The sequence below is a fragment of the Syzygium oleosum genome, unplaced genomic scaffold, assembly GCF_021117445.2.
Source record: "Syzygium oleosum isolate NSW1041296 unplaced genomic scaffold, Sole_v2.1 Sole_v2.07, whole genome shotgun sequence".
NCBI lineage: Eukaryota > Viridiplantae > Streptophyta > Magnoliopsida > Myrtales > Myrtaceae > Syzygium > Syzygium oleosum.
Genome location: NW_026607491.1, coordinates 10465259 through 10492445, shown reverse-complemented (window position 1 = coordinate 10492445; position 27187 = coordinate 10465259). Strand labels below are relative to the sequence as shown.

General features: G+C 40.4%; 2 protein-coding genes across 3 annotated transcripts; both read left to right on the top strand.

The window, feature by feature from the left end:
• Positions 1–4078: 4078 nt before the first annotated feature.
• On the top strand, positions 4079–11545 carry LOC115684644 (sphingoid long-chain bases kinase 1). 2 transcript variants are annotated; one of them, XM_056312922.1, is made up of 9 exons: positions 4079–4305; positions 4416–5083; positions 5234–5608; positions 6476–6569; positions 6676–6713; positions 7888–8034; positions 9088–9187; positions 9492–10423; positions 11078–11545. In XM_056312922.1, the coding sequence occupies exons 2-9, from the start codon at positions 4622–4624 to the stop codon at positions 11225–11227; spliced, it is 2298 nt and encodes a 765-aa protein (XP_056168897.1). In that variant the 5' UTR covers positions 4079–4305; positions 4416–4621; the 3' UTR covers positions 11228–11545. The 2 variants fall into 2 exon arrangements, with proteins under 2 accessions (XP_056168897.1, XP_030465371.1); XM_030609511.2 differs by having other exon boundaries at positions 4079–5083.
• Positions 11546–12156: 611 nt separating this feature from the next.
• On the top strand, positions 12157–13062 carry LOC115670802 (ferredoxin-thioredoxin reductase, variable chain-like). Its single transcript, XM_030592167.2, has one exon. The coding sequence runs from the start codon at positions 12549–12551 to the stop codon at positions 12945–12947; it is 399 nt and encodes a 132-aa protein (XP_030448027.1). The 5' UTR covers positions 12157–12548; the 3' UTR covers positions 12948–13062.
• Positions 13063–27187: the final 14125 nt, after the last annotated feature.

The following is a 27187-nucleotide window of genomic DNA, read 5'->3' as shown; positions in this document are numbered from 1 at the left end:
GCCCAATCATACATAGCTTTGCTGATCCCACTAGGGCTTTTCTTAACCCTTCTAGAAACAAAAAAAAACATAAATAGTTCATAAACTTTATCTAACGTGTAATGTCATTCCCAAACTTTTAATTTATTCAACATAGTCCCATGACTATCTGAAAATGACACGAATGAATGGATTATATTGAATATTTATTAATAGTTCGGGGATCAAATTGAACAAATTAAAAGTTCGGGGACAACATCGCACGTTGAGCCAAAGTTTAGGGATCCCATTGAACAAATTGTAAATCCGAGGACGAGATTGCGGATCGAACTAAAGTTCCAAGAATATTCGCGTTATTGTTCTCAAGATTCATAAGACCCAAGAGCCAACATGTTGTTGATGTGGACCAGCAATCGTCATCTAGTCCAGAGTATAATCTCTCCACGGCGAGTATTCAAAAAGGAAAAGACAAAATAGGCCATGGAGAGAGCGATGGAGACCCTTCGTTTGCCAATTTTTTTTGTGTTTTTTCCTTCGTTTGCCAATTTACTTAATTCCTCTTCTGGATAAGTACGGAGCGGGGTATTTATGTAATTGACATGCCTAATTTATTGCAAGAGTCGATTTCATCTTATAAATTAATCTTTCTCTCGATCTTCCACCGCACTAATTTGATTGATTTTCTAGCTCGAGTCATTGTCCCTATAAGAGTCCGACGTACAAGCTATGGAATACTCGATTTGAGCCATAACTATTCGGTCGACCTCCGACAATATCTAGAAGTCGAGAATATCTCCATATCGAGTAGCAAATGCTCAGATACAAGCGTATCAAAGATTTGCTCGTGTCGTGAAGAATTCGTGATCTTAGGAAATATGGTTTGACCATTTTATCACTAGGCTACCACGCTCGATGGTAAGCAAGGTATTTACGTATAACTTTATATGATCCTGTCATCATATGCGCACTTCGAAATTACGTAGGTTAAGATTTCACTCAAACCCCTTTAGAATAGAAGAGCAAGTAATGGAACGTGAGAAGGACATTCATGTTCGTATTCTTTAGGTCGAGAGAGGTTTCGACGATGTACTTTGAATTGAAAGAGTTTCGCTAATTCCTAGAAAGTGTTTTTTTTAATTTATAAATTATGTTAATTGGCCCGCGTACAATGTTAATGAGATGGATTCTCGAGTTAAATAAATTTTATATTGATCTACGTTAATAAATTTATATTAGGGTGCGTTTGCTGAATTATAAATTTCATGATAATGGAAAATATTTTCCAAGGAAAATAGTTAATTTTCATTTATTTTGTAATTTTAGGGAATGTGATTTTCTTCTTGTCAGAAGGGAAAGTCATTTTTCCCCGATCAAAACTTATTATTTTCAATCCATATAAAATATTTTCCGTAAATCGATTAGTTTTCTGCGATCTAAACATCGGAAACAATTTTCTTTCAAAGTAACGGACCTTAGGGCTTCAACGACATTCCCACAATGAGGTACTCGCCCGATGGTTGATACGATGGGCATTGCGGTGCATATAGGTTATTACATGATGTCCCGCAAGCGGAAGCTCGTGGTTTTGTTGGACGCTTCGCATTCTCAATATCCTGCTTTTGCCGAGTTAATCGCCACGATCTGAATATACAAGGTGAACATACTTTCATGTATAGTGTAAAACTAATATGGAAGGCTCGGTACTCAGATTTGGTGAAGACCTCGATGAGCTTAAAGCTCGACTCGACTCGATTCGACTGGTCATGAATTTTAGTTTTAAGGAATTTTTGAAAGCGGACTACTGTACTACTGTTAATACGCTAAAATGTCATTTCGTGTTATTAATTTTCACAAAAGCATTTTTTTTGTGTTCTAATTAAGGGAGGCAATACTAAATCAAGAGATAAAAAAATAAAATTGGAGGACATTATAATAGTACTCCGTTGAATTTGCATGTATTAAGCACATGGTAGTTAGATGGTTGGCAACCACTAAATGTCCTCTAATTTTTTATTTTTTATTTTTGGTCAAGGTCCTCTAATTGATCTACTAGCATTATTGGGTGAATTTATGAATAAATTCCTAAATATCCCTGTATAAAAATATTTTTCAAAAATTCGAAAAAACAAAGCACTACTACTTCTCTCTTTTCCAATTTGAACATTGAGTAATTCTTTTTTAAAGGTTAATCTTTTCTTCTAAGCATAATTGTAGATAATATATTTTCAGGGATAATGACACAAACGGTGTCTGGACTTTGGCTCAATATGTAATTTGGCCCTTAAACTTTTAATTTTTTCAGTGTAATCCATGAACTTTAGCCTAATGTTCGATATAGTCCTTAAACTTTTAATTTGTTCAATGTTGTCCCTAAACATTTTGGTACATATTCAATTTAGTCCATGAATTATATAAAAATGTTCAATGCAGTCATTCAATTAATTCAAGTTTAGGGACTACATTGAACATTTTCATATAATTCATGGACTAAATTGAGCATGTATCAAAAGTTCGGAGACGATATTGAACAAATTAAAAGTTCAAAGACCGCATTGCACATTGGGTTAAAGTTCATGGATCACATCGAATAAATTAAAAGTTCAGGGACCGCATTGCACGTTGGGCCAAAGTTCAGGGACTACTCGTGTCATTTTCCCTATATTCTTCACAGTCTCGGATAAGAACAACAAATCAGGAGATTGTGCTAAAGATTTTCTCAAATGTTACGTTGCAATTCAAACTAAAGAGAATTCTCGACACATGAAATGCAACCAAATATAAATTAAGAAGGAAAAACGAAAGATGCCTTATTTATATTGTTTTTGGAATGGAAAAAAGAGGGAGACCATCAAAGATCCCATTTTTTCGGTGAAAAAAATTAAGGGTATTCAAGAAAAATCGAGAAATCACTAATCAATACAATTAAATAAAATTCCAGATCATTTGTTCAGGACCGATATGATATTTTTCTAAACCTAACCAAGCTAGAAAATCGAGCGTGCTAATATTGATATCATTTTGCTCGATATATGTAATTGAAATGACAAAATTATTTACCTCTAAAATCACATATACCACGTCGGGTAAATCAACAAAGAAAATCTCCTGACGATTTGGGACGATGTCCGCAGATACACGGTATCTTTTTATCCTTTTCTCGACTCGATCAGCATATATACGAACATCATCGGTTCAAATTTATAGATGTTATATTTCGATCGAATATTCTTTTTTTGAATCGGGATAATACGCCATTATTTAAAATCACATTATGAAATTACGTACACGCTAGCTATTTCCAAGAACCTTCAAGTACAACTCCCACGCGTACCCGAGAAAATATTCACTCTCGATTCCACCTGCTCCCACTCCACCGTCGTCTCCAAAAAAAAAAAAAAGAGCTCAAATCCCACAAGATAAAATCGAAAACGACATGATTTTTTTATTTAAAAAAAATATCCCAACCGAAATAAAATAAAAATAAGAAATAAAATAAAAATAAAAAATAAAAAATAAGAAGAAGCCGACACGAGCAGTGAAACGCCTTCCAATCATAAGGGCACACTCCCACCCGACCAAAAAAATAAAAAATAAAAAGAAAAGAAAAGAAAAGAAAAAGGAGCACTTCCCCATTATCTATTTTCCAAATATTATTATTTTTTTAAAACCCCCCAAAAAAAAAATAATAAAAAGAGACTCCTCTTTTGTAATTTTCCTCGACTGTTCCTCCCGACCGTCGCTATTCTTCGTATATTTTCGAATATACTCACATTTCTTTTTTAAAAGTCGCACAATCATTACCGTATAATCTATTTTAATTAATTCTAATTAAAGTTAATGGGGCTCAATTATTAATTAACAACGCTAAATTGTTAGGTAGAGAGTTCCGTGTCCCACAGCTAACTCCTGGAATCATACGCCGGAGCGGGAGCACCGCGGGGGGGCCCGCGCGCTGACGTGGACCAATCAGGAGCCCGCGCTCGCGGGGGCTGGAGATGGGTGGCGAAGCAGAGGATACAAAACCAGACCCTCCGCCCTCCCTTCCTCGCTCGTCTACCCCCCTCGAGTTTCCAATTTCTCGTACTCGCCATATTTTTCCATTTCGATTCCGCTACTTTTCGAAGGGGCAGCGAGGGATTTCTTATCCTCTCCTTCTTCTCCTTCTTTTCATTTTTGAATTTTCCGGAGCAATTTTCCTCTCTCTCTCTCTGTCTCTCGCCTTCCCTGCGCATTTCTCCTCCGGCCAATTCGATCGCCGACGGAGGCGGCGGAGCTCTCGCCGCCGGGCGGGGTGGGGGGGGGCCGTCGGTCGGATTCTCTCAGCTGGTGATTCTCCGTTTCGGCTCGATTTCTCCCGATTTGGATTGTTTCCCGGCGTTCTTTGTGTCGGATCGGGGTTCGCGGAAGCTGATCGAGGGGGCGGAATTCTTTCGCAGGCCGATCTGATCTGCGAGGCCGGGCGTTGTCCCCGTCGGATCGTTGCTCGAATCGGCGTCGCCCGTCGGGGAATTTGGTGTGGTGTCGATTTGATCGACGGCTCGGGCCGACGCGATGCCGGTTCCCATGGGCGTTGTGTGATTCCGGGGGTTGCTTGGAATTTAGGTGGCGGAGGAGGAGGAGGAGGAGGCGGATATCGGCCGAGATGCAAAAGAGCGGGAGCCTCTCGAAGAGCAATAGCAGCCTTAGGGTTTCGGTGCCTCAGCAGTCGTTGAGGAGAATGGGGCTGTGCTCGCCCGGCGGAGGGCACGCCGCGTCGCCCGTCGTGTTCCCCGAGAAGCGGAACAAGGTTAGGACCCCGGCGTCGAGGCAGAATATAAATCCGACCAGCGTCGTGGTCGATGATCCTTTCACAGCGAAGAAGGCGGACGAGCATAGGATCGATATAATCGGGGGAGACGGAGGCGGAGATGAGAAGTCCGATTTGTTGGGTTACGTTGTTTATACGGGGAAGCTTGTTTTAGATAAGAGAAAGAATGTAGATGGCAAGGATGGGAAACAAAATTCAGCTGAGATAAGTACTAAAGAAGGCGCTGTCGATGCTAAACTTACCAGCAGGGCTTTAGTCTGGGGCTCCAATGTCTTGCCACTCGATCACGTTGTCTCGGTATGTCCGTTTCATTCAAGCAGAATAAGATAGGAAAAATTGACCGTGGGATGATAGTTGGATATAGATGCATAGATAGATTAGTACTGCTTGAATGAGAAGGGGCTGTTAACTTAACAAAACTTTTCTTTCATGACATAACTCTGGCAGGTGTCCTATAATGCTGGACTTAGACATTTCACAGTGCATGCGTACCCCGAAAGGAATGGATCGTGTGGCTTCTTTTGTTTCATGAAAGGTCAAAAGAGAAGTCGCAAGGACTTCCGTTTTGTGGCTTCTAGCAAAGAAGAGGCAATTCAATGGGTGGGTGGCTTTGCTGACCAGCAATGCTATGTCAATTGTTTGCCACACCCGCTGGTTTCATCAAAGAAGCAAGCTTCTTCAGAATTGCTTCCCATTGACCCTCCGCCTGAATTAATTTTCAGATGCAAGAATCCTCCCAGAATGCTTGTCATATTAAACCCACGGTCTGGTCGGGGTAGATCGAGTAAAGTCTTCTACAGAATGGCTGAGCCAATATTTAAGGTAGTGTCATAGATTACCATCTCTTTTGTACAAAGCTAGTTGTTTGTCCATGCTCTTCGGTTCCGTTGGCTGCTCATTTTCATGCTCTGATCAGCTCAGGTGCACAAAAGAAGAAAAGATAGAATTGTGCCCTCCTGAGTAATTTTTTATGCCATAAAGCCTTATAATCTAGCCACCAGGAAGCATTCGTATATTGCTGCCCTTATCTAAATTTTTCTATTTGCTAAGCTGTCTTTTTTTTTCACATCTCACTGAGAACTGGAAGGAAACTTAAGGCTACTTCGTCTTGCCAATTGCGCATCCTTGCAATTGACTTCTTTTCCTATGATAGGTCAAGTGAAAAACTTCCATAAGCACACTGCTTTTAATACCGAATGCTCCTTCTACCTTCCAGTTCCACTTGATTTTAATTATTTTGTCAAGCCAAATCAGCTTCAATGGTATAGGTCGTTTTCTTATTGCTAGTCGCATATCTGTTTTGGAAGTCTTTTATATTGGCTGAAGACTATCATTCTACTGTCACATGTGGGTGGACTGTTTCCAATGTGGCCCTTGCTTTCACTTGCAACCGAAGTTTGTGTATGGTCATGCTTAGAAGAATGAAGTGTGGATATAAATGTCAAGAACTAGATTATGTAATTCTCGACTATCAGTGAAAGAGAGTCCGCTTTTGGTGTATTCTAGATATCTTTTTTTTTTTTGGTAAGGTAATATTCTAGTTATCTTTTCTGCAGCTAAAAGAGTACTTTTGCATCTTATGTTTCATGCATGTTGCTCTAGGTGGTTTGCAATACTCCTCTACCATTCTCATCTGCATACTTCCATACATTCAGAAATCCATCTCTTATTGATGATGCATTCTAACAGCTTGCAGGATTCCAGCTGGAGGTAGTTAAGACTACTCATGCTGGTCATGCTAAAAGTCTAGCTTCTAGTGTTGACTTCAGCACCTGTCCTGATGGTAGGACTGCTAAATCGAGCTCTCACTGCTTGACAGTTTTCTTGTACTTTGATTATCGCGGTCTGATTGCTGCTTTTATTTATCTGCATTGCTCAATGCTCTCCAGGAATAATATGTGTTGGAGGGGATGGAATTGTCAATGAGGTTTGTCATTTGCCACCATATTTGTTCCTACTCTTTATTTTACCAAATATATATATCTGACTATGGCATTTTGTGTCTCCATGGACTGTCAAACCCTTCCATAATAGCATGTTGAATAAGGGCTAGTTTTAAGGTTCTGGTCTGATACTGAATAAACTAACAATCAGTGGAACTGATGATTTTAGGCAATATGTTAGGTTGTATCTGTGTTGAGAGAGTTCAGCACTTTCCTAAATGTTTTGATTGTGGACCTTTTTCTCTAATGTTTGATGGCGTACGTAATTTCACTTGATGCTAGTTGTTAGCAGTAACTGTGGTCAGTGGTGCTTGTTGATTGGGAGGAAGGATTTGTAGATACTTGTTGGGAATAACTAGTGAGAGTTGTGGTCGGTAGTGAAAATTATGATATTCTACACATTTAAGTGAAAAAGAAAAAAAGGTTGGAAGAGGTATGATGTTGCGATGTTGCGAAAGCTGGGACTCTAGGGTTGTAATATGCAGTTCCATCTTAGAATTGGTAGTTGGACCAATAGCATTTACGTTTCGCTTTTTTCTTCTATTAAACTAGCGTTGTTGCACTTGTAGCATGCTGGTTCCTGAACACAAAAGACAAAATGGAATAATCAGAATTTTAGAGTCAATGTTGGTAATTATTATAATAGTTGGTGATTTTGGAGGAATTAATAAATATTGGTACTTTTCAAAACTAAGCAAGATGAAAAGTTGGTAAGTGACTCAAATAGTTTATAAATTAATACGAGGAATGTTGGTAATTAGTCAAATTTAGTTCGGCATTATCTGTTAAATAATGAAATTGGCGAGCAAACGTATTAATGACGAGGAACATGTTTTCTGCAATGCAACTGATAGTTTCATTTGCTTTGCTGTTTTGGCCAGCTGTAGTAGATGGCTATTCATATTTTTATTCTGTGGAATGGGTTATATAGCAGGAACGATTATTGTGTATGAGGTGTTGTGATTATGCAAGACATGGTGCAACTTTGCTTCATACCCACTTCTATCTTAGTATATATCTGCCTTGGATAGCCATACCTTCTATGCTACTGACTCGTAAGGTTTGAAGTAGTTTAAAGTAATGACCTCTTTACCTTTCCACCTTCTTTTCTTCGTCCTCCTTAGATGAGTAAGTCGCAACCTTTTGTGTGCTCTACAGGTTCTGAATGGATTGCTTCGTAGGGATAATCAGAAAGAAGGAATTTCCATACCTATGGGAATAATACCTGCTGGTTCTGATAATTCACTTGTTTGGACTGTTTTGGGAGTCAGGGATCCAATTTCTGCAGCTTTAGCTATTGTGAAGGTATCGCTTTCTTTTCCCTATGATATTATTTCCAAACACAACTCATATTGTCATGAAATTTACTTATGCACTGATTGGTGGCATTGACATGATCGACTCAGTGTATGTATATATTCCCATATCTCTAACCATTTGTGAGTTTGTACGTGTGTTCATTTTGGTATGATCTGTGCTCTCCAGTCTCTGTCTAGATCTCCATATTGCTGCTTTATTCCCCTTTCTTATTTATGTCAAGAGTTGACCGTTTAATGTTTGTGATAATGCTCAATCCACTTTCACAAAGCCATTTTTCTTCTCTCATGTCAGCTTCAAAGTGACTCGCACGCTTAACATTTATGTTCTTCCCCACCTCTCTTTTCATGTAAATACTTGTCATCATGTTTTTAGCAAAAGAAAATGAAATCCACATTTCAACATGCTGCGTTGACCACCTGAAATGATTTCAAGGAATGAGATTTTTTTACTTGATGTATCACTAGAGCACTATGTGCTTTAATCGAGAGCATTATTTCCCAAACCTTGGATCACTTGAACTGGCTTTACTTCTTGTAGGCTTCTGAAGGTGTTCTATCATAATAAAATTTCCTGCGAAACATATGAAGTGCTTTACTTTAGTGAGTTGTAATGGTTATAATATCCACTGATTATGACCAATTGAGATTTTTGGAGCTAAAATGTGATATATCTATTGAGCAAACTCAAAAAATAGCTATTAGCAAATAGACTTTTTAAGTTCTGGAAGCATGAATTTTTTAAGCACGCAGGAGCATATTTTAATGTCAATAGTAATACCTACAAGAGTATTTAATAGTGCCGGGTTGTTTGAATGAGTGAACCAGCTTTGTACAAAGTGATGTTTATTAATGTTTTTTCCCCTGCAGTGCTCTTGAGTGAACTATATTAGGAACTTCAATTTCTTTCTGGCTTAGAAATTTGGAATTATTTATTCAAGTATCTGTTCGGTTTTTGCAATGTAGTTTTTGGGTATTCGTTCAAATTATTGTGCGGCTTTCTCTTGCTCTTGAATAAGATATATTTTTTTTATTGTTTCAGGGTGGTTTAACTGCTACAGATGTTTTTGCTGTCGAATGGCTTCAAAATGGTGCCATTCACTTTGGCATGACTTGTGCGTACTATGGTTTCGTCAGTGATGGTAATTCATGTCACTCGGGTCTACAGTCTCCAACTTTTCTGTTCCACTACTGTCATTAATTCTTAACTGCTTGGGATGGTTCAAACTAAAAAGCAGAGAAATTATATCCTTCAAATGCTTGTATGTCCTCCTCCTCCGTTATGTTTTTTCCTTGATGCCCAATGGATATGGCCAAAATAGGCACGTATTTCAAATCACCTACCTACATCTCTAGTTCACAATACCTCCTCTCTCTCTCATGTAATTACAATTTCGCTCATTTAACTCAAAACTTGTCACTAACAAATGGTATTCTTCTTTTCAGTGTTGGAGCTGTCCGAGAAATATCAGAAGCGCTTTGGTCCTCTGCGTTACTTTGTGGCTGGTTTCCTGAAGTTCCTTTGTTTGCCAAAATACAACTATGAAGTGGAATATCTTCCAGCATTGAAAGAAGATCAGGAAGGAAAGCTCTCGACTGAACATGAAGCATTTGACATGTCAGACCTGTACAATGACATTATGAGAAGGTCGAGCAAAGAAGGCATGCCTAGAGCATCCAGCTTATCAAGCATTGACTCAATAATGACCCCAAGCCGGATGTCTGGTGGAGATCCGGATACAACCTGCAGTAGCACTCATGCTAGTACTGAACCATCCGACTATGTTCGTGGCATAGATCCGAAATCCAAACGCCTGTCATCCGGAAGAAACAATGTTACGGCTGAACCAGAAGTTATTCATCCCCAAAACCCCCTGTCAACAACTCCAAACTGGCCGAGGACAAGGTCAAAGTCAAGGACAGATAGAGGATGGTCTGGGCTGCACGCTACACATGATCGGACATGGGGAAATGCTGTGACAAATGATAAGGAGGATATTTCATCAACAATGTCTGATCCTGGTCCAATTTGGGATGCTGAACCAAGGTGGGCCTCTGAGCCTAAATGGGATGTAGAAAACCCAATAGAACTGCCTGGGCCTCCAGATGATATAGAAACTGGAGTTAAGAAAGAACTCGTACCTAGATGTGAAGAGAAGTGGGTAGTTTCTAAGGGACAGTTTCTTGGCATATTGGTGTGTAACCATGCCTGCCGAACTGTTCAGAGCTCTCAGGTGGTGGCACCAAAAGCGGAGCCTGATGACAACACCTTAGATATGCTTCTGGTTCGTGGAAGTGGGAGGTGGAGACTCTTGAGATTTTTCATGCGTCTTCAGATGGGTGGACACCTTGATCTACCGTATGTTGATTACATAAAGGTACATGCACACTAATCATCTTTTCTTCTGGACTAAACATTTCTGCTGTCAGCACTAGGTTGTGTGAATCTCTTCTATTTTTTTACCTTCATATTTGTATTCGTTGGTTTCTTTTGACTTGTCTTTTTTCCAATCCGGTTTTGACAGCAGGGGCTGGGAGAGTCAGGTGGAATAATGGGAAAAAGTTGAATGAAAATGCCTGCGTATATTTAGTTCAAAATTGAGGGTTTTTCATTAATGTAAAATCTGTCTGTACCCTTCTGCACGCAAATTGAGACAGGCTGCAATTTGAAAGCATTGGGATGATCCAGGATATTGTTGTAGTGCATGGTGCATTGGCAATTAAAAGTTTGGTACTCTGAATATTCATATTGGGTAAACGTTTGCAGTCTATGCAGTCTGTTGGCGAATCTTCATAATGTGTTATCGCAAAAGTATAAAAAGGACGAAATAAATCATTAGGGGAACCAAAAGTGCTGCAAATCCCATCTTAGGAAAATGAGCTGGTGACTACACACGTTTACACATCTGATATAGGACTTCTTTTGTCCACATACGTGTTCTGAGTAGTTGACAAGCGAAGTTTTCGTCCTCTAGTGGTTTCTCCTCTAATTTAGAATATATTAAATTTACCTAAGCTTTCAATGAATGCAGGTAAAGTCGGTGAAGATTAAAGCCGGGAAGCACACGCACAGTGGCTGTGGCATTGATGGAGAGCTCTTTCCTCTCAATGGACAGGTCAAATCTTCTTTGTTTCCAGAACAATGCAGACTAATCGGTCGCTTCCCGAGCCATCACATATAATAATAGCCGAAGGCTCCTTTCGTATTCTTTTGCTATGATACCAGGGACTTATGATCTCAAAATTTTGTCAAAAGCATGTGCCATTTCCTCTATACATATCAGGGACAATCTTCTCTTCCGCTTCCCAATTTGTTTCTCCCAGTCAAGTCCCTGTAAATTCTGTGTAATGTAAACAGCTGCCCATTTTGGTTTGACACTCCACCTCTTCTCTCGATGTGTACGGATGTCCCATGTTTTTCATATGGGTGCGAGCTGGTTAACGTGAACGTGTGAGAAATATATGTTACTTTCTGCTGCGATTCAGTTTGCTCCGCTAAACATGGATTGTAAAGCTTTTGGTTGTTTTATCTCCTACGATATAATCATCCCCTATAGTACTTCTGTGGTACTTCTAGTTTTTCTCCGAAGTTGTCCTTTCTGTGATCTATGTCCGGTGGAAGCTGTCATTCAAAGTTCATCTGAAATTCCAAGGGAGTGACCAAGAAAAACTGCGAATTGCTTATGACCTTGCTCCTGTAATCTGTATTGAGGTGGCTGTGGCGAAGCAAGGTCTGACTGGTTATTTAGCCATGTCACTGTCGGGTTCTAAGGCGTTGCTTGTTAGTATGAGCTTTGTTAAAATGACAATTGTTCCTTCTCTCATCTCCCTTTGTTTCTTGTTAAAGGAGGATTAACTTGTGCCAGAAATGTGTGAGGATATTGCTTGAAGAATCACTCTCGTTTTCTATTTTCGAGTTTTTGGTTGAATGACTCTCCTCCAAATACTTGATGGAGATGAATTGCCCCTTTTCACCGTGCGACGGTCAAAAGAGCGCGACAAACAAATTTCTATTTCAAAGGACATGACAGACCGTTCATGGCCACTGAATCTTCCACGGTACACGTACAACTGTGTGGACCGATGGGCTTACCGGCTGCGATCATTAGCAAGTAGTAGGTTTTAGGAAATTGGCGCAAAATTGAAACAATTGCATCATCTTTAGGAGATGAATAGGTTGACTACAATTCTGACTTTGAAAGGGGCACAATGTGAAGCCGACTTACAAATTGTAGGAGGCAATGCATGGTGTTATCTTTGATTTCGGAAAGTCAGAAGGAGAACCATCTAACTCTATGAGGCGAGGATTGTTGGTTAGATTCAACCCCAAAAGATTGTTAGTTCACAGCTAAAAGTATCAACTTCTGTTCTATACAATCTTGGTCACATACCAATTCTCATTGCTTGAAATAAACCACAACACATTTCCTTTTGAATTCAACTCTCAATCCTCTTTCTTCTCCATCACCTTCTCCTTGCCCCCTTTTCATCTTCTCGGCACGCATGCTCACTCTCCGGCTGTCCCCGGCCTCTGCCTCTCCGCTCCCGAGGATCTGCTCGGGGCGGAGGAGGTCGACGATATCCTGCGAGGTCGCGCTCAAATCAGAGCACAAGCCGTCCTCGGTCTCCTTCAAGAACGATGTCGCCCCGTCGCCGGACCCTGCGAGGATCGGGTCGAGGGTCAGGGTGAAGGCGCCGGTGAGGGTGTACCACGTGCCGCGGGTAGCGGAGCTGGAGCTGAGCGGAATGGAAGGTGAGGTGAAGCAGAACCTGATGTTCTGGAGGGGCAAGAGCCTGACCGCAAATCGTCCCTTCAAGGTGGAGTTTGTGAGGGATGTGGAGGGCCGGGGGCTCGTCAAGTTCGTGGCGCACCTCGAGGAGGATGAATTCGAGTTTGTTTGATTGATTCGTGCTAAAAGTTGCCGATTGCAACTGCTGTAAAAAACAATAAACTATTGCTTGAAGCTTATTCTATTGCATAAGACTACATAATTTACGTTGCTTTGGTGTACCAAAATGGATAGCAGTTGTCTTCTCTCTTTCACACACACTCATATCGAATAATTCAACATAAATATATGCGTGTTATTTGTGATTTTGCAAAAAACAAAAAAAGTGCCGGTAGAGAGTTTGAATATAGTTTAGTGTCGTCTTCCCGAGGTTGGCTGAATCGATTGGGGTTCAAGAACCGGACGGAGGTCGCCTATTCAGATCTCCGATTTTCGAGACGGAGGGGTGTAATTTATTTCTCTTCACAATGCAAACGCGAGATGACATCGATGTGCTTGCGGGATTAGGAGAAACGAAAGAGAATGTTACTATGTTCACTGCCCTAAGATGAACGCTACGGTTCTATATCCAAGACACTCGTTAATCTTTGAAGAGACCCCTCTAGAGAGATCATGAATTGTGATGACGCACGATAGAAGGCATGCAGTATTCTTCTGTGGCACTGTGAAAGTACATAGCCCTATTACTTGTATCAACATGACACGAGATATAAATGGTATCCCCATCTTGCTTTTCGAATCATGGTAAGTACACTAAAATGGATTGCTTTTCGAATCTGGGATCGAACTGCGGGCTAAACTGTCTCGAACCCCATCCCGTCTGTGACCACCGGACCGACCACCCGAGGGCCGAGACTCAGTCATCTGAGTTGATGAAATTTGGATTTATGTCTCGGGAAGCCTAAGTATAGGAAGGTATCTCCTCGGAAGTCTCCCTTATCTTGCACTTGATAATCTGTCTTTTGGTGGAAGGAGATTATGCACACATGTTATCTCACGTTATAACTTAGAACAATGGCATAAAAGAAAAGTTTATCCTTAACGAAGGGTTTCTTAGGCTCTTTTCGTTTTGTGAAAAATATTACGTTTTTGGAAAATTTTTTCCAGAAAGACAGCATTTTCCTAGAATATGGCATATTTTTCAGGTGTTCGACTGAAATCTCAAAAAGTCTCGAAAAATATTTTCCGTTGTTTAGTATGGAAAAGATTTTCCTCCTTACAATACTTGTAATAATTTTTTTAAAATATTTTTAATTTTCTTTTTCTTCTTTTTCCTTCTTCTTCTTCTTCGGCCACCCCCGGCGGCGGCCGGTGATCGGCCATAGGTGAGCTCGAGCTCGCCAGATTCCGACGAGGTTGAGCCTCGCCACATTTGGCAAGGTGGGCGAGGCTCAAGCCCTCACCGAGGTCACCAGACGTAGGCGAGGCCCAAGCACGCTGGCCTAGGGCGAGCTCGAGCCTCGCCGGCCTGTGGTGAGGCTCGAGCTCGCTTGTGGCTGGCGACCGACCGGAGAAGATGATAGAAAGGAGAAAGAAGAAAAAAGAAAAGGAAAAAGAAAAAAAGAAAAAAAGAAAAAATAAATATAATTTTTTAAAAAAGAAAATAAAAATAATTATAATGAACGATGAAAGAAGGAGGGGAGGAAAATGATTTCCTCTTTTCAAAAAGTGGAAAACATTTTCATCACTTTTGAAGGTGTTTTGTCCACTGAAGGAAAATATTTTCCACGGTTAGTTTATTTTCTGCCCTCCAAACATAGGAAAACCTGGAAAATATTTTCCTAGAAAACATTTTCCACGAAACGAACGGACCCTTATGTCCCTATTGTTTGTCTCCCTTGGTATTTATTTTTGAATCATCACACTTATACATTTTCTGAAAGTCATCTTGCCAACTGGCCTCTCTACTCCAGATCTACCCTCGTCGGCTACTCATTGGCGGCTAAAGTCGCGCAAGGTGAAGACATTTTCGGATGAAAGTTTAACACGGGTAAAGTTGGAAGAAAAAAAAATATTAACATTTCGGAAATGCTCATAATCCATAGTGCTTCCGGATCTGCCTTAGGTTAAAGGTATCTTGAAATGCAATTGCATTTTTCCAAATCTCTTTAAAAAATATATTTGCCCAAGGGACTTTTATAGTCCAAAGCCCATCGAGAAAGTAGTCCCAAAACTTACCCATACTCATTTGTCTTCCAAGAAAACTTCATTTGGTACGAGGAGCTCCATCTTTAATCAGGTGATGTTCCATCTTTTAATTTAGGCTCCATTAGTTTTACGGAAAACAATTTCTAAGAAAATATTTTTCGAATTTTTCGGCGTACGGTTCATGAAAAATAAACTAGTAAAAAAAAACATTTTCCGCTAATGGAAAAAACATATTCAAAAGTGGGGAAACTGTTTTTCGCTTTTATCCATCCTCTTTCTTTCACCTCTAGACCCAGCACTTTCTTTCACTAAATACCTTTTCCTTTTATTTTTTTTTTAAAAAAAATTGATTTTTTAATTTTTTTTTCTTTTTCCTTTTCTTTCCTTTTCTTTTTGCTTCTTTAGTAGCCGGTGGCGGTGGCCGGTGATTGGCTACAAGCGAGCTTGAGCCTCGCCACAGGCTGGCAAAGCTTGAGGCCAGTGTTCGCCAAAGCCTTGCCTAGCTCACTGGGTCTAGCGAGGCTCGAGCTGGCCCGATTGGCCTTGGGCGAGCTCAGGCCTTACCAGAGGTAGAGCCTCGTCGACCTTTGGTGAGCCTTGCCAAGCTTGCCGGAATTGGGCTAGCTCGACCCTCATCGGTTGTGGCGAGGCTCGAGCTCGGATGTAGCCGGTCGCTAAGAAGCAAAAAGAAAAGTAAAGTAAAGGCAAAAAAAAAAGAAAAAGAACAATAATTGCAAAATAAAAAATAATGAAAACTTTTACTCTTTTGGTAATTTTCCCAAAAAAATCAAATAAGACACCAAACGGCGGAAAATATTTTTTAGTTCATTTTCAGGTTTCAGCCGAACACCAAAAAATATAATCATTTTCTTGAAAAACATTTTCCAGAACGTTATATTTTTCGCAAAACGAACGAACCCTCAATGAAAATAGCACAGAAGGACCCAGGACTTGCAATGATTCCCATCTTCAACCACGTCCTAGAAATTTAAAATAATTCGTGAAATTTCTTTGCCATAACTATAATAACTCCACTTTTGAAACCACCAATTTCAAACGTAACTCCCCCCCACAACATTTTCCCAATTATCAAGATGCAGCACAATGAGTGGAATCTCATTATTGCAAGTCAAGCTCAATTGTGTGATTTACATTTTGTTTAATTAGACACAGCTAACAATTTAACACCCACCAAAGAGAAAATCAATCGAGCTCAAATCCTCTTTTCCATGAAATTGAACATCTAGGAAATTGAATTTCGGGCAATATTAATGAAAATTACGAGAAATTACATGAAAAAGGGGAAACATGGGGGACATAACCCATACGCAAGAAATGACAACCCCAATAAAGAGTGATGTCTCATCCAAAAAGCAAAATAGAGAGAGAGAGAAAAAAGGAATATTCCCCAAACAAAATTAGGTGTACCGATTGGTGGTCCGCGGGTGGACAGGATCCGACCACGTCACTCCATAACTTTAATTTTGCCAAATTGCTATTTTTGCTCTTTTTTCTGCTTTTTTTTTTAAAAAAAATTATTTCCTCTTAAATTTATTTATTTTTGGAACAATTTGATTCTTGATATTATATGCTCCCTCATCTCTTTGTTGTCTATCGCCATCGCCACCAACCCCTCCGAAACTTTAGCCGTGTCTCTCTCTCCTTTTTGCCCCATTCAAGAGTCAAACCTCACAATGAGTGACATTCCACAGCGGGGGCGCACTACTCATCATTAATGTTATTATTACCATTACTCCCTCTTCTTTCCTTTCCTTTTAAACTTTTTCTACCCGAATATGTAATGGCCTGAAAGAGGGAAATTATTCTATCGATTTTAGACTTCTAACTTTACCAATTTAGTTCTGAACCTTTGCTCGAGATTCCGATACAATCCTTTCGGCCAATTCTCGCCGGAAATCATCGACGTGGCGGTTTGGTCATCGCCGGCCGTCCTGCGGTGCATCCCGCCACGTCATCGATTTTCGATTAAAATTGACTGGAATGACTATATTGGAACTTCTCGTAAATGTTTAGGACTCAATCGACGAAATTGAAAAATTTTATGGACTAAATTAACATATGTGCAGCAGGTTGAGCACCGATCGGACAATTTTCCGGTCCAAACTAATATGAATCACATTACAGGACAAAGGGGCCTCTGAGACGAGAGAGATTCCACGGGGGTGAGCTAGAGCTATTACCCAGAATTAGAATCTCTCTAGGTATTAGGGCTTAATATTCCGAAAGGATATTATTGTTGAATGGGATTCCATTTCTCCATGGGTTGCATCACAAAGCATCTTTGGTGCTCATCATTGGTTTTTTGCACACCGCAGACAGGGCAAAAGGTGATGGGGGTGACTTCGATACTGTTCGGATTGGATCCCGTAAGGATAATTCAATTGGGGGTCAGCCGACAAATCAGACCATAACCGCACGTTTCTTTCGGATGGTATTCGGGTTGTCGGCCATAAGTTATTTCGCTTTTGAAATTTTTCGTATTAATGACGTGGAATTAATGTGCAAATTTTAAACAAAAAAAACATACATGAGCTTTAGTATTACCATAAGTGGTGTATGCGGTGGTGCCGCAATAGTTTTTTCTGTGGGCTTTACTAGCATAATAATTTTTAAGTCACTTTAAGGGTAACAGCATATTGCGAGTCACTAATTCTTGAAAAAATGGATCACATAATAATTTATTATTTATTTTTTGTAATCTAGAACATGTCGTTAATCTCATAATAGATTAAGGACCGTCACTTGATCAATTCTCTTTTCCTCTTTTCGATACTCCCAAGAGATTACTTAATGAGGTCGAGCTGCGATTGTCTTAGCATACTTGTCTAGAGGTGAACGGTCGTCGAAAACCCTGAAATTTATAGAAGAGAATGTAAACGAGTTCTAGATCTTTTGATTGGTACCCTACATTCCGCATTTCGTTAACAAAAATATGAAGGCCGGAATATAAACATTTACAAATTTTTCAGTCAATTGTTTCAAAAAAAATATTATATAAAGAAGGGTTAATATCACAAAAAATCCTAAATTATACCCATTGTGACACAAATATCCCGAACCTTTTTTTGAGTCACTAAAAATCCTAAACTTGCTCATTATGACATAAATACTCGAAACTTTCCCTAAACTTAAATAGAGGGTGTGAATGCCACACTTGTATAAATTTGGGTTTTTCTGTGACTCAAAAATTTAGGGATATTTGTATCATAGTGGGCAAGTTTAGGATTTTTAGTGACAAAAAATTTAGAATTTTTTTTTATCACAGTGGGCATAGTTTGGAGTTTTTTTTGTGGTATTTACCTTATAAAAAGGGTTTCCCTTAAAAAAAAAAACTTTTAGATAGTGTAAAAAGTGGATCGTGCACAAATTATATTCCACTCTCCAATCAGGGAACACGAAGCATCAATCAACAAAAATATCGAGTCATTCGAGAGTTTAATAAGATGGAGTTTCCATGACTTTCCAACCCTTAAATATTGCTCCAAAAAGGGAAATCGGCCTCGTTATAATCATTCTGTGAAGAGATCCATTTTATATCCAAAAACTGTTCAACAGCAGTCAAACAATTGGGGAATTCTGAGATGAACCGGAGCAAGTCGGATGCGTCATACATGTCATTAACAGCTGGCTCTCAAACATTCTCGTGTTAGCAATTCATCTCCATCCGGTATATGGGATATGCAATAGAACATTATTATTCTTTATTAAGATATTAATTTCGCACCTAGCTGTAACTTACCCACAAAAAATTCCCACAAAAGTAAGAAAAAAAAAAAGGCAATGTAAATAGTGAAATCACTTTCAGCTGGCTAGGGTAAGGAAGAATCAATCCACTTCTATGAGGGGAGGTGGGGATGATTAAGGACGGCACACGTCTAAGCCAATGCACACGTCACGAAGAATGAGAATATACCTAGGCTGGATGGCACCAAGTGAGGGATGGATTGGATGGCGGTTCACACCCCAGCATTGCGTGATGAAAAGTGGCAACATTAGAACCGACCACCACTTGTACATGCCTCGTTTGTGGAGGTCCCGGGTGCAGGGGCCCGGTTGGTTACCTGGAGGTCCATGGAAATCCTGTGCGTCCCGTGAACCGGTTACGAACAGGCCTCTCTGGTCCATATAGGCATATGAGATCCGAAACGGTTTGCACAAAATTACGTAAAGTAAAAGTCTAGACAGTTTGTTTGAGATCGTACGAGAGATATCCGCGCTTAAGAGGCTATCGCCTAAGCGAAACAAGTCGGCGTGTATAAGTGTTGGCGCCAAAAATTGGTCGGGTCTGTGGTTGTTGACTCGGGCTGAAAAAGGCCGGACGAGATGCAATAGGGGCAAAATTTGTTGAGTGTTGAAGGACTTTAGTCGGCTAAGATAGTTAATCGACAAAAAACGAGCAGTATTAACTAGCGAAAGATATAGCAGGAAATAACTAAGTCCTGAAGTGTATGCATCGGTAAATGAAGTTTGGTTTAATCAACAAAGGGCTTCAACTAACACGACTCATGATGAGTTGGATACAAAACAGTTATCTCGGTGATGGGGCCGATAATCTCGGACACGATTCTTGTGGTACATCGATATAGCTACGAGGATGTTAAACCAACATGATCATCGGGTAGTGGGAGTCGATCAATCCTTTGTAAATACAAACTGTTGAATTGTAGGAGTCACGTAAGATGTAGTTGTTTCTTTTGTTATTAATTGTCGGTAATAACTATAAACATTAAGATTGTAATTCATGCAAGGGATTGCCGATCAATCAATGAACACCAGTTAGAGGTGATCGGTATTTTCACCTTGGAACTAGGAACCGAACCGAACATGGTCAGTTTCCAGTCCGTGGAATCGGGAATCTACCTTGCTTCAGTTCTCGAATTGTCCCTAGAAGACGTGGTGTTATTTATCTTCTTTTTTTTTTTAATGATTTATGCTATAAACGAAGAATAAAAAATCGAAACAGAGTAACAAGGAACCGTGGGTCCGTCCTCAATACAGACTGTAATGTCATCATTACCAAGTGTCACATGCTTAGTGTAAACAAACCGATTAACTTAGTCGTATATAATGTCATTGTCAATTCATTAGATTGCAAATTACATAAATTTACTTCATTACGCGGCAAATCAAAAGCAGCTTTCGAAGTTTTTTCTTTCGATAGAATATGAACAAACTAACAATACTTTGTCTTCATGGTTTCTACTATTACATATATACATACTCTGGACCGGTTCCGCCGATTGTTCCTATATGTATAAAAATGAATTAACGAGACACTATACTTACTTTTGCATTTCAGAAAGGATTTCGACCCTAATGAGCGACACGCGACACTCAGATACTTCTTCACGCACAAGAGGGGTTATGTACTCACTCTCACCCTCCAAAAGTGTGTGGTGGCATAAGTGAGTGGCAAGGCTCCCCGGTGGCGCGACCACTTGGCACGTCCTCATTCGCGGCACGGCTTCCACGGCCAGCAGGGGGTGGCGCATGAGGACGAACATGAAAGGGAGAGAGGGAGATGGAGAGGGGAGGGAAGGGATTCTTCCCAACATATTCTCCCATTGCCCTTTCTCACAGTCTCTTTCCCATCTTTTTCTCTCTCTCTCTCTTTCAGTGCCACTACGAGAGATCATGTCATGTGTCACTGCAATGATGGGCTTTTTCTCTCTCTCTCGTTCTCTCTTTCTGTGCCACTACGAGAGATCATGTCATGTGTCACTGCAATAATGGGGGGGAAGAGATCTTGATGTTTGCACAAGGAGAATATATTCCTGAATTGGGTAAGGCCTATCGGCCTCCTCGCAAAGCTCCCTTTAAAGCAGCAACGCTCGTTGGACTGGAATCTCTCTCTCTCTCTGCATACTCTTTTCCCTGACGCAGTCTCTTTCCTTAGATTTCTGTCCAGGGAAAGTAAGGAGGGGTAGATTTCTGTCCAGGGAAAGTAAGGACGGGTATACCAGTTTGGGGGCTTTTATAGTATTAACCCTTCAGGCTGCGTTTGGTTGTCCGGATTTGTAAACAAGATATGACTGGATAGGATAGGATAAGAAATCCTGTGATTTCTTCATATCCTATCCACTGTTTGGTGGACTACGGATTTAAAGTCGGATAGGATAATTTTTTTTTTTACTATTCACGGGTCCGGAGGAGTCGGTGAAGGAAAAAAAGTCGAGAAATTTTTTTGGTGAAAGCGCATAAGGTGTGGGGATGAAGATGACGGCGAGTGGAGCGTAGGGTTTCTGGAAAAATAGGCATTAGAAATCCTATCCAGGTCTATCCCACCCCCCTCGGATTTTTTTTTATCTGGGCTATATCCGGTCTATATCCGACCTTATCCTATCCTGGACCACCACCAAACACAGGATAGGATAAAACATATCCTATCCTGGCTTTTATCCGGTCGACCAAACGCAGCCTCAAATTATAAGGCTTTTGTGCCACCTGCCGGGTCGAGATAAGAAGGGACACTTTCTTTTGTCCATTTGAACAAGCATGGACGCCATGCCATGCCCACAAAGTGCATGGTCACTGTTCATGAAGTGCAACTCGTGTTCGGATTAGGGTTTCCAGTGGGAAAACATGAGATTCTTCCTTCGGTTGCTATGGTGAATAGTCTCGATCCATTTAGGAAACCCGATTTGTTTGCTTCACTGCTGTAGATGCGCATAAGAGTTTCAGGAGCTTTGGCTAAAGTTACATGACCTTTCGACCCAAGATCGAGCTTCGTTGAAAAGCCTAATGGGATGTAATTGGGTAGCTTTCATAGAGGGCTTTTCGACGATACCCAAAATGCCCGATCTGACCCTCAGGTCATTTGATGTCGCGTTCTTTGTTCTGGACAGTCCGATTGTGGCGACGTCCGTGGAAAATTTATTCTCGACTTCGTTCTAAATTTTTAGATAACAGATTGTGATTCAGTCGCCCGAGTCGTCAAAAGACGACCGAGCCGGTGTTTGAGATCTCGATATGAAAACCATGATTCCGATACATATTTGGAAACCAGGCATCGCGAGTTTATTTTCCAAATAGCATGAGAATCACATAGACCAGGCATCGCATGAGAAAGTACAAAACTTTAGAAAAAAAAAACACACAAATAATTCCAAACAACCAATAACACGACATGAGGCCAGCGCTCCGGCTCCCTTTGAGTGGGATTGTGAGCTCATCCGGCTTAGGGTGACCCGGGCAAGAGATTACCGGCTTAGGCTAAAGCCGGGCAGAGCATTGTCCGGCTCGGGCAGAGCGTTGTCTGGCCCGGGGCGAGTCATGCGCAATTTTCGGTCGCAGTCCCATGTGCTCAACACCCGTTTCTAGAAAAAAGCATGAAAAACAAGGCTTTTCAAAATATTATTCCACGATATTTTTATGGACCTTCAAGTAACCGGATCTTTACGTTCATGCCCCCGGAATCATCCAACGGGAATATATTTTCTGTTGGAGGTAATCTCCCATTACCGGACTCCCACTTCTATCTAAATGGGGTGGAAGTAGGAGTCAAATCATAGACAACAGCAAAAAAAAAAAAAGATGATGCAGCTATAAAAAAAACCATTTGCTGCCAGTGTTAAAGCAAAGGGCATGGAGGACAGAATCTTATGCTTTGCCTTTCCCATATTGCTCGGTCTCCCTTTTCATGACATTAGTTTATTGAGACAAATGATCATGTCTAAATTTGACTTCCACTTTGGAGAAAAGAGCTTTCCCTACGGCCGGCCACGTGGCGCCTCGCCATTCGTTCGTACAATGTATTTCGCCGGCCCGGGGATGCCAAACAGCAAATGTCACTTTGTGGCATTGCATCCCACTTCTTGGTTTTTCCTTTTCATTACTTAAAATTTTTTTTTTTTGCCTGCTGCTTTCGTAGATGAATTGTTAGTCGTGAAGCGAGAATGTTGACGCGTTTCGCAGTCGGATAAATTAAGAACGAGAACAAACTTTCCACGATCCAGCTAAGAGAATCTTGTTTTGCTTAGCTACTTGTCTGTCTTGAGGTACGTACCAGATATTGGCTGTCTACGGAGGGGAAAAATTACCAAAAAAAATCTTAAATTTATTGCAGTTGCTCTAATTCAGTCCTAAATTTTTTTTTTATTAATTGAATTCTGAACTTTTTGAATTTATGCCAATTCAGTCCATCCGGCCAATTTTGGCCGTCGGCACTGACATGACACAACCGGTGCTGACGTGGCACAACCGGCGCTCACATAGACATTTTTTAATATTTTTCAAATATTTTTACATTTTTATTTTTTTTTCTTTTTTCTTCCTTCTTCTTCTAGTCGGTTGCCGGACCAAGATGACCAGCATGAGGTGAGGACGGGCGAGGCTACAGTGGTCGAGGGTGTGCCTCGCGGTCACTGGGCGAGGTCGACCTCACCCAACCATTGGTGAGGCTTGCCCTCGCCAAATCCGGCCAGAGCTTACCTCGCCAATAGTTGGGTGAGGTCGACCTCACCCTCGGCCAGAGACGACCGGGTTGACGTTATCGGCCCTTGCCTCTGGCCGGTCGCCTCGGTTCGGCGATCGGCAGAGGAAGAAGGAAGAAATAAAAAGAAAGAGAAAGGAAAAAAAAAGGAAAAAGAAAAAGAAAATTAAAAAATTCGAAAATGTGTTATTAAAAATCGTGAGCGTCAGTGCCGATCGTGCCACATTGGTGCCAGCTGGCCAAAATTAGCCGGATGGGCTGAATTAACACAAATACTAAAGGTTTATAACTCAATTGGTCAAAAAAATTGTTTATGACTAAATCGGTATAATTGTAATAAATTTAGGCCTTTTTTGATAATTCTCCCATCTACGGAGTTTATATGCTTTTGGGGTCTCCCTCCACCTGAAAAATGAAGCTTTCGAATTGGACTTTCTAACATGATATCAGAGCCAGATTTCGCACCGTCTTATGTTCGATGCGCCGAGGTAGATTTACTATCCCAAGAAAAAAAAGATTATTTATAACATCTCATATCTGCTCACGTCACAAGTTTAAGATTATAAATGTAGTTAATTTAACTCAAGGATATTATTCTGCAAAATATGCATCTCATTTACAAACAAAACCATTTTGAGAGGACAAGTCTCATGAACTTATGAGGGGGAAAGTGAGTGAACTAACCAAATGCAAAAAATTCATCCCAATGTCATAGATAATTAACGTTCGCAAATGGCAATCACAGCGAGATGATTTCGAAAAATATACTTTTTCGCTGCCCATTCAAAAATCGAAACGATTTTTTTTACACTTTTTGGCATCACGGATCGTAAACAAAATCAAACGCTTGTACATATTATCCGCAAAATAAATACCCTTCAAGAAAATCAAGAAATACCACTTATTGCTTTGGTTACAATTACAAATTTACAATATTCTCTCCACATATAAGTTCCACTTAGTCCTTTCTCTGCTATTATTTTTCAAAAAGGTTGTCGAGTAGGGGCCTGTTTGGTAACTTGCCAAATAGTGATTGATTCTGCTCTTTTGTTTCCAGAATCAGTTTAGAAACAGAAATCCGTTTGTTAAATTTTTTGTGCCCGGGCACAATTAAAATTGTGCCCAGAATCAGTTTTGGAACAGAATAAAAAAAAAGTAGTTTCTTGATTCTGGAATAATTTTTACAGAACCGATTCTTCTTGGTTTTTTTTCTTTTTTTTAGGCTGTGTTCGTTTGCGGAAAAATATTTTTCCGGAAAACATTTTCCGTGTTTTCCGGTGTTCGGGGGCGGAAAATGTTTTCCGTGGGAAAACATTTTCCTTCCCCACCCCCAAATCCTTCATTGTTTTGAGGAAAATGATTTCCTCTTTTCACAAAGAGGAAATCATTTTCCCCCAAATTGAAGGCAAAATTGCCCATGGGAGGGAAAATGTTTTCCGCGGGAGAGGAAGTTGATCGCCGGTCACTGTCTGTCTGTCGTCGGCTGCCCGCCCGCCGCCGCCCGGTCGCCGGCCGCCCGCCGGTCGCCCTCCGCCGCCGGTCGCTGGCGAAAAATATTTTCCGAAACTTTTTCATATTGGTCGTCAAACACCGGAAAATTATGTTCCGGGAAAACATTTTCCAGGAAAATGACTTCCGGAAAAATATTTTCCAAAAGGAGAATATTTTCCGCCAAACGAACGGAGCCTTAGTTGTTGTTGTTTTTCGGCCCCGCCACCCGCCGGCCACCGGCCGCCAGCCACCAGCCACAGGCCATGGCCGGCGAGGGCGGCTCGCAGCCTCGCCCAACCAAGGCGAGGCCTACCTCACCGTCGCTAGGGTTGGCGACGGCGAAGTCGAGCCTCGCCCAGCCAAGGCGAGGCCAGCTTTGCCGTCGCCACCCAGGCGACGGACCTAGGTGGCAACGGCGAGGGCGAGGGCGGCGGCGAGGGCCGCGATGCCCTTGCTGGCCCTGGCCTGTGGCCGGTTGCCGGTGCTGGCGGTTGGCCATGGCCAAGAAAGGAAGGGGAAAGAAAGAAAAAAAAAAGAGAAAAAATTTTAAAAAATTATTAATAAAAAAAAATTTGTGTAGTTACCAAACGCATTTATGTTCTTTTTCTATTCTAAGAACAAAAATTTTGGACAGTTATCAAACGCCTTCAAATGCTTAGAAATTGTTTTCGGGCACAGAATAAAAAAGAATCATTTTTGCCCAAAATCAGATTCTGAATCCAGAATTATTGTCATGCGCAGCCTAGGTATACTAAGGATTAGGGCGGCTTCTCTTTACCTCTCATCGAGTGATTAGGTATGATAATGACATCTTCGTCTTTTGTCGCTCTTCCGACAAAACAAGGGTTAGGGTTTGAGAACTACGTAAAGGGGGAGACACAGCTTCAAGTACAATCATGGTGCGTGCAAGATTCCTAATTTCATTATAAGCAAAGCTACCTCCCTAATTTTTTTAATCACTAAAATTCTTTTTCGATGACCAATCAAACTCCTCGAATTAAATCCACTTTTAATTAATTAATTAAATTAAATTCCACAGGTCAACACCGTCCCACTTTGTCACTTCAGAAAGCAAAAATTAATATCAAAATTTAATAACAAAAAAAGGGTTTTGTGCTCATACTTTTCTTCACCTTTAAATTCTTGCCTAAGCACGCACTTGTGGTTTGCTTCCTAATTAAATACTAACCCATATTGACAGAATATAATTAAATTAATTTGGAAGGAATAACCCCTTTTTTGCACGTATTTAATATCGTATTTCGTCGCGATCAAGCATAAGCTGGATAGCATCACGAACCCCACAAGGACGGTCCAATGGTCAAGGGACGAACGTTTTTTATGAGCCTTAAGCACATGACACAGATTCGATCGGTTTCTCGCGCCGTTGAGTATGAACATTTCATATTCTCGGACCGCCCACCCGGGCTTTGACTCTTCCTCTTCATAAAAATAAAAAAAAGTTAGTATAAACTTTTAATTAGCCATCAGATTGATGTTGAGTCCTCGCGTATAGAAAAGTGTGGATTGATTAAATCGAAATTGAATATAAGGTGCAAAGGAGAATCATAATGCTTACTAAAGCAATTGTATTTATCACCTCGCTAATAAAAGTGAGTTTATACTAATCATTAATTTCCAAAGCTGAAAAATTCGGATTCTTGTAAGCTTTTTTTTTAATTACTATATTTTTCAGCTCGTCAACTGTCGATCTAATTGGGACTCGTTTAATTAATGGTGCGAAATTGAATTAATTAGTCAAGGTTCCGATGTGCTTCGATTTATTATCTATGTGCATAGCAATTAGTGTTGGACCCTTTATTTTTTTTTATTTAAGAAAAGCATAGAGATTATTTAAATAGGAGATTAGTATATAATTGACATGAGTCAACTCGCTTTTTATAGTGAGCTGACGAAGCCGCATTTTGTGAAACGCATGCAGTTAAATAATTAATAATGTTTGGATAGCCCTGGTCGGCGAATTAAAGTTGTGCAAATTGGGTAACTTTTACAGCATCATTATGAGAATAAACATATAAATATATAAATTACGTAAATTATATATTCCTCCTATATAGAATAATTAAATGATGGTAAATAAATATTATTTTTTTGGGGGCTCTGTGATTATCGTCTCACGGCTGCCCAATCAGGTGGAGCTCTGAAAGCGATGCTCCTTTGCTTCTACCTTAAGCCATTTTCGATCAATCAATATCAAATATTTTGTCTCGCTTAATTGGAAATTATTATTATAATATTTG

Coding starts and splice junctions, on each gene's coding strand:
- LOC115684644 (XM_056312922.1), top strand. CDS start 4,622: ATGCAAAAGAGCGGGAGCCTCTCGAAGAGCAATAGCAGCCTTAGGGTT. Junction 5,084..5,233: donor CACTCGATCACGTTGTCTCG/GTATGTCCGTTT, acceptor TAACTCTGGCAG/GTGTCCTATAATGCTGGACT. Junction 6,570..6,675: donor CTTCAGCACCTGTCCTGATG/GTAGGACTGCTA, acceptor AATGCTCTCCAG/GAATAATATGTGTTGGAGGG.
- LOC115670802 (XM_030592167.2), top strand. CDS start 12,549: ATGCTCACTCTCCGGCTGTCCCCGGCCTCTGCCTCTCCGCTCCCGAGG.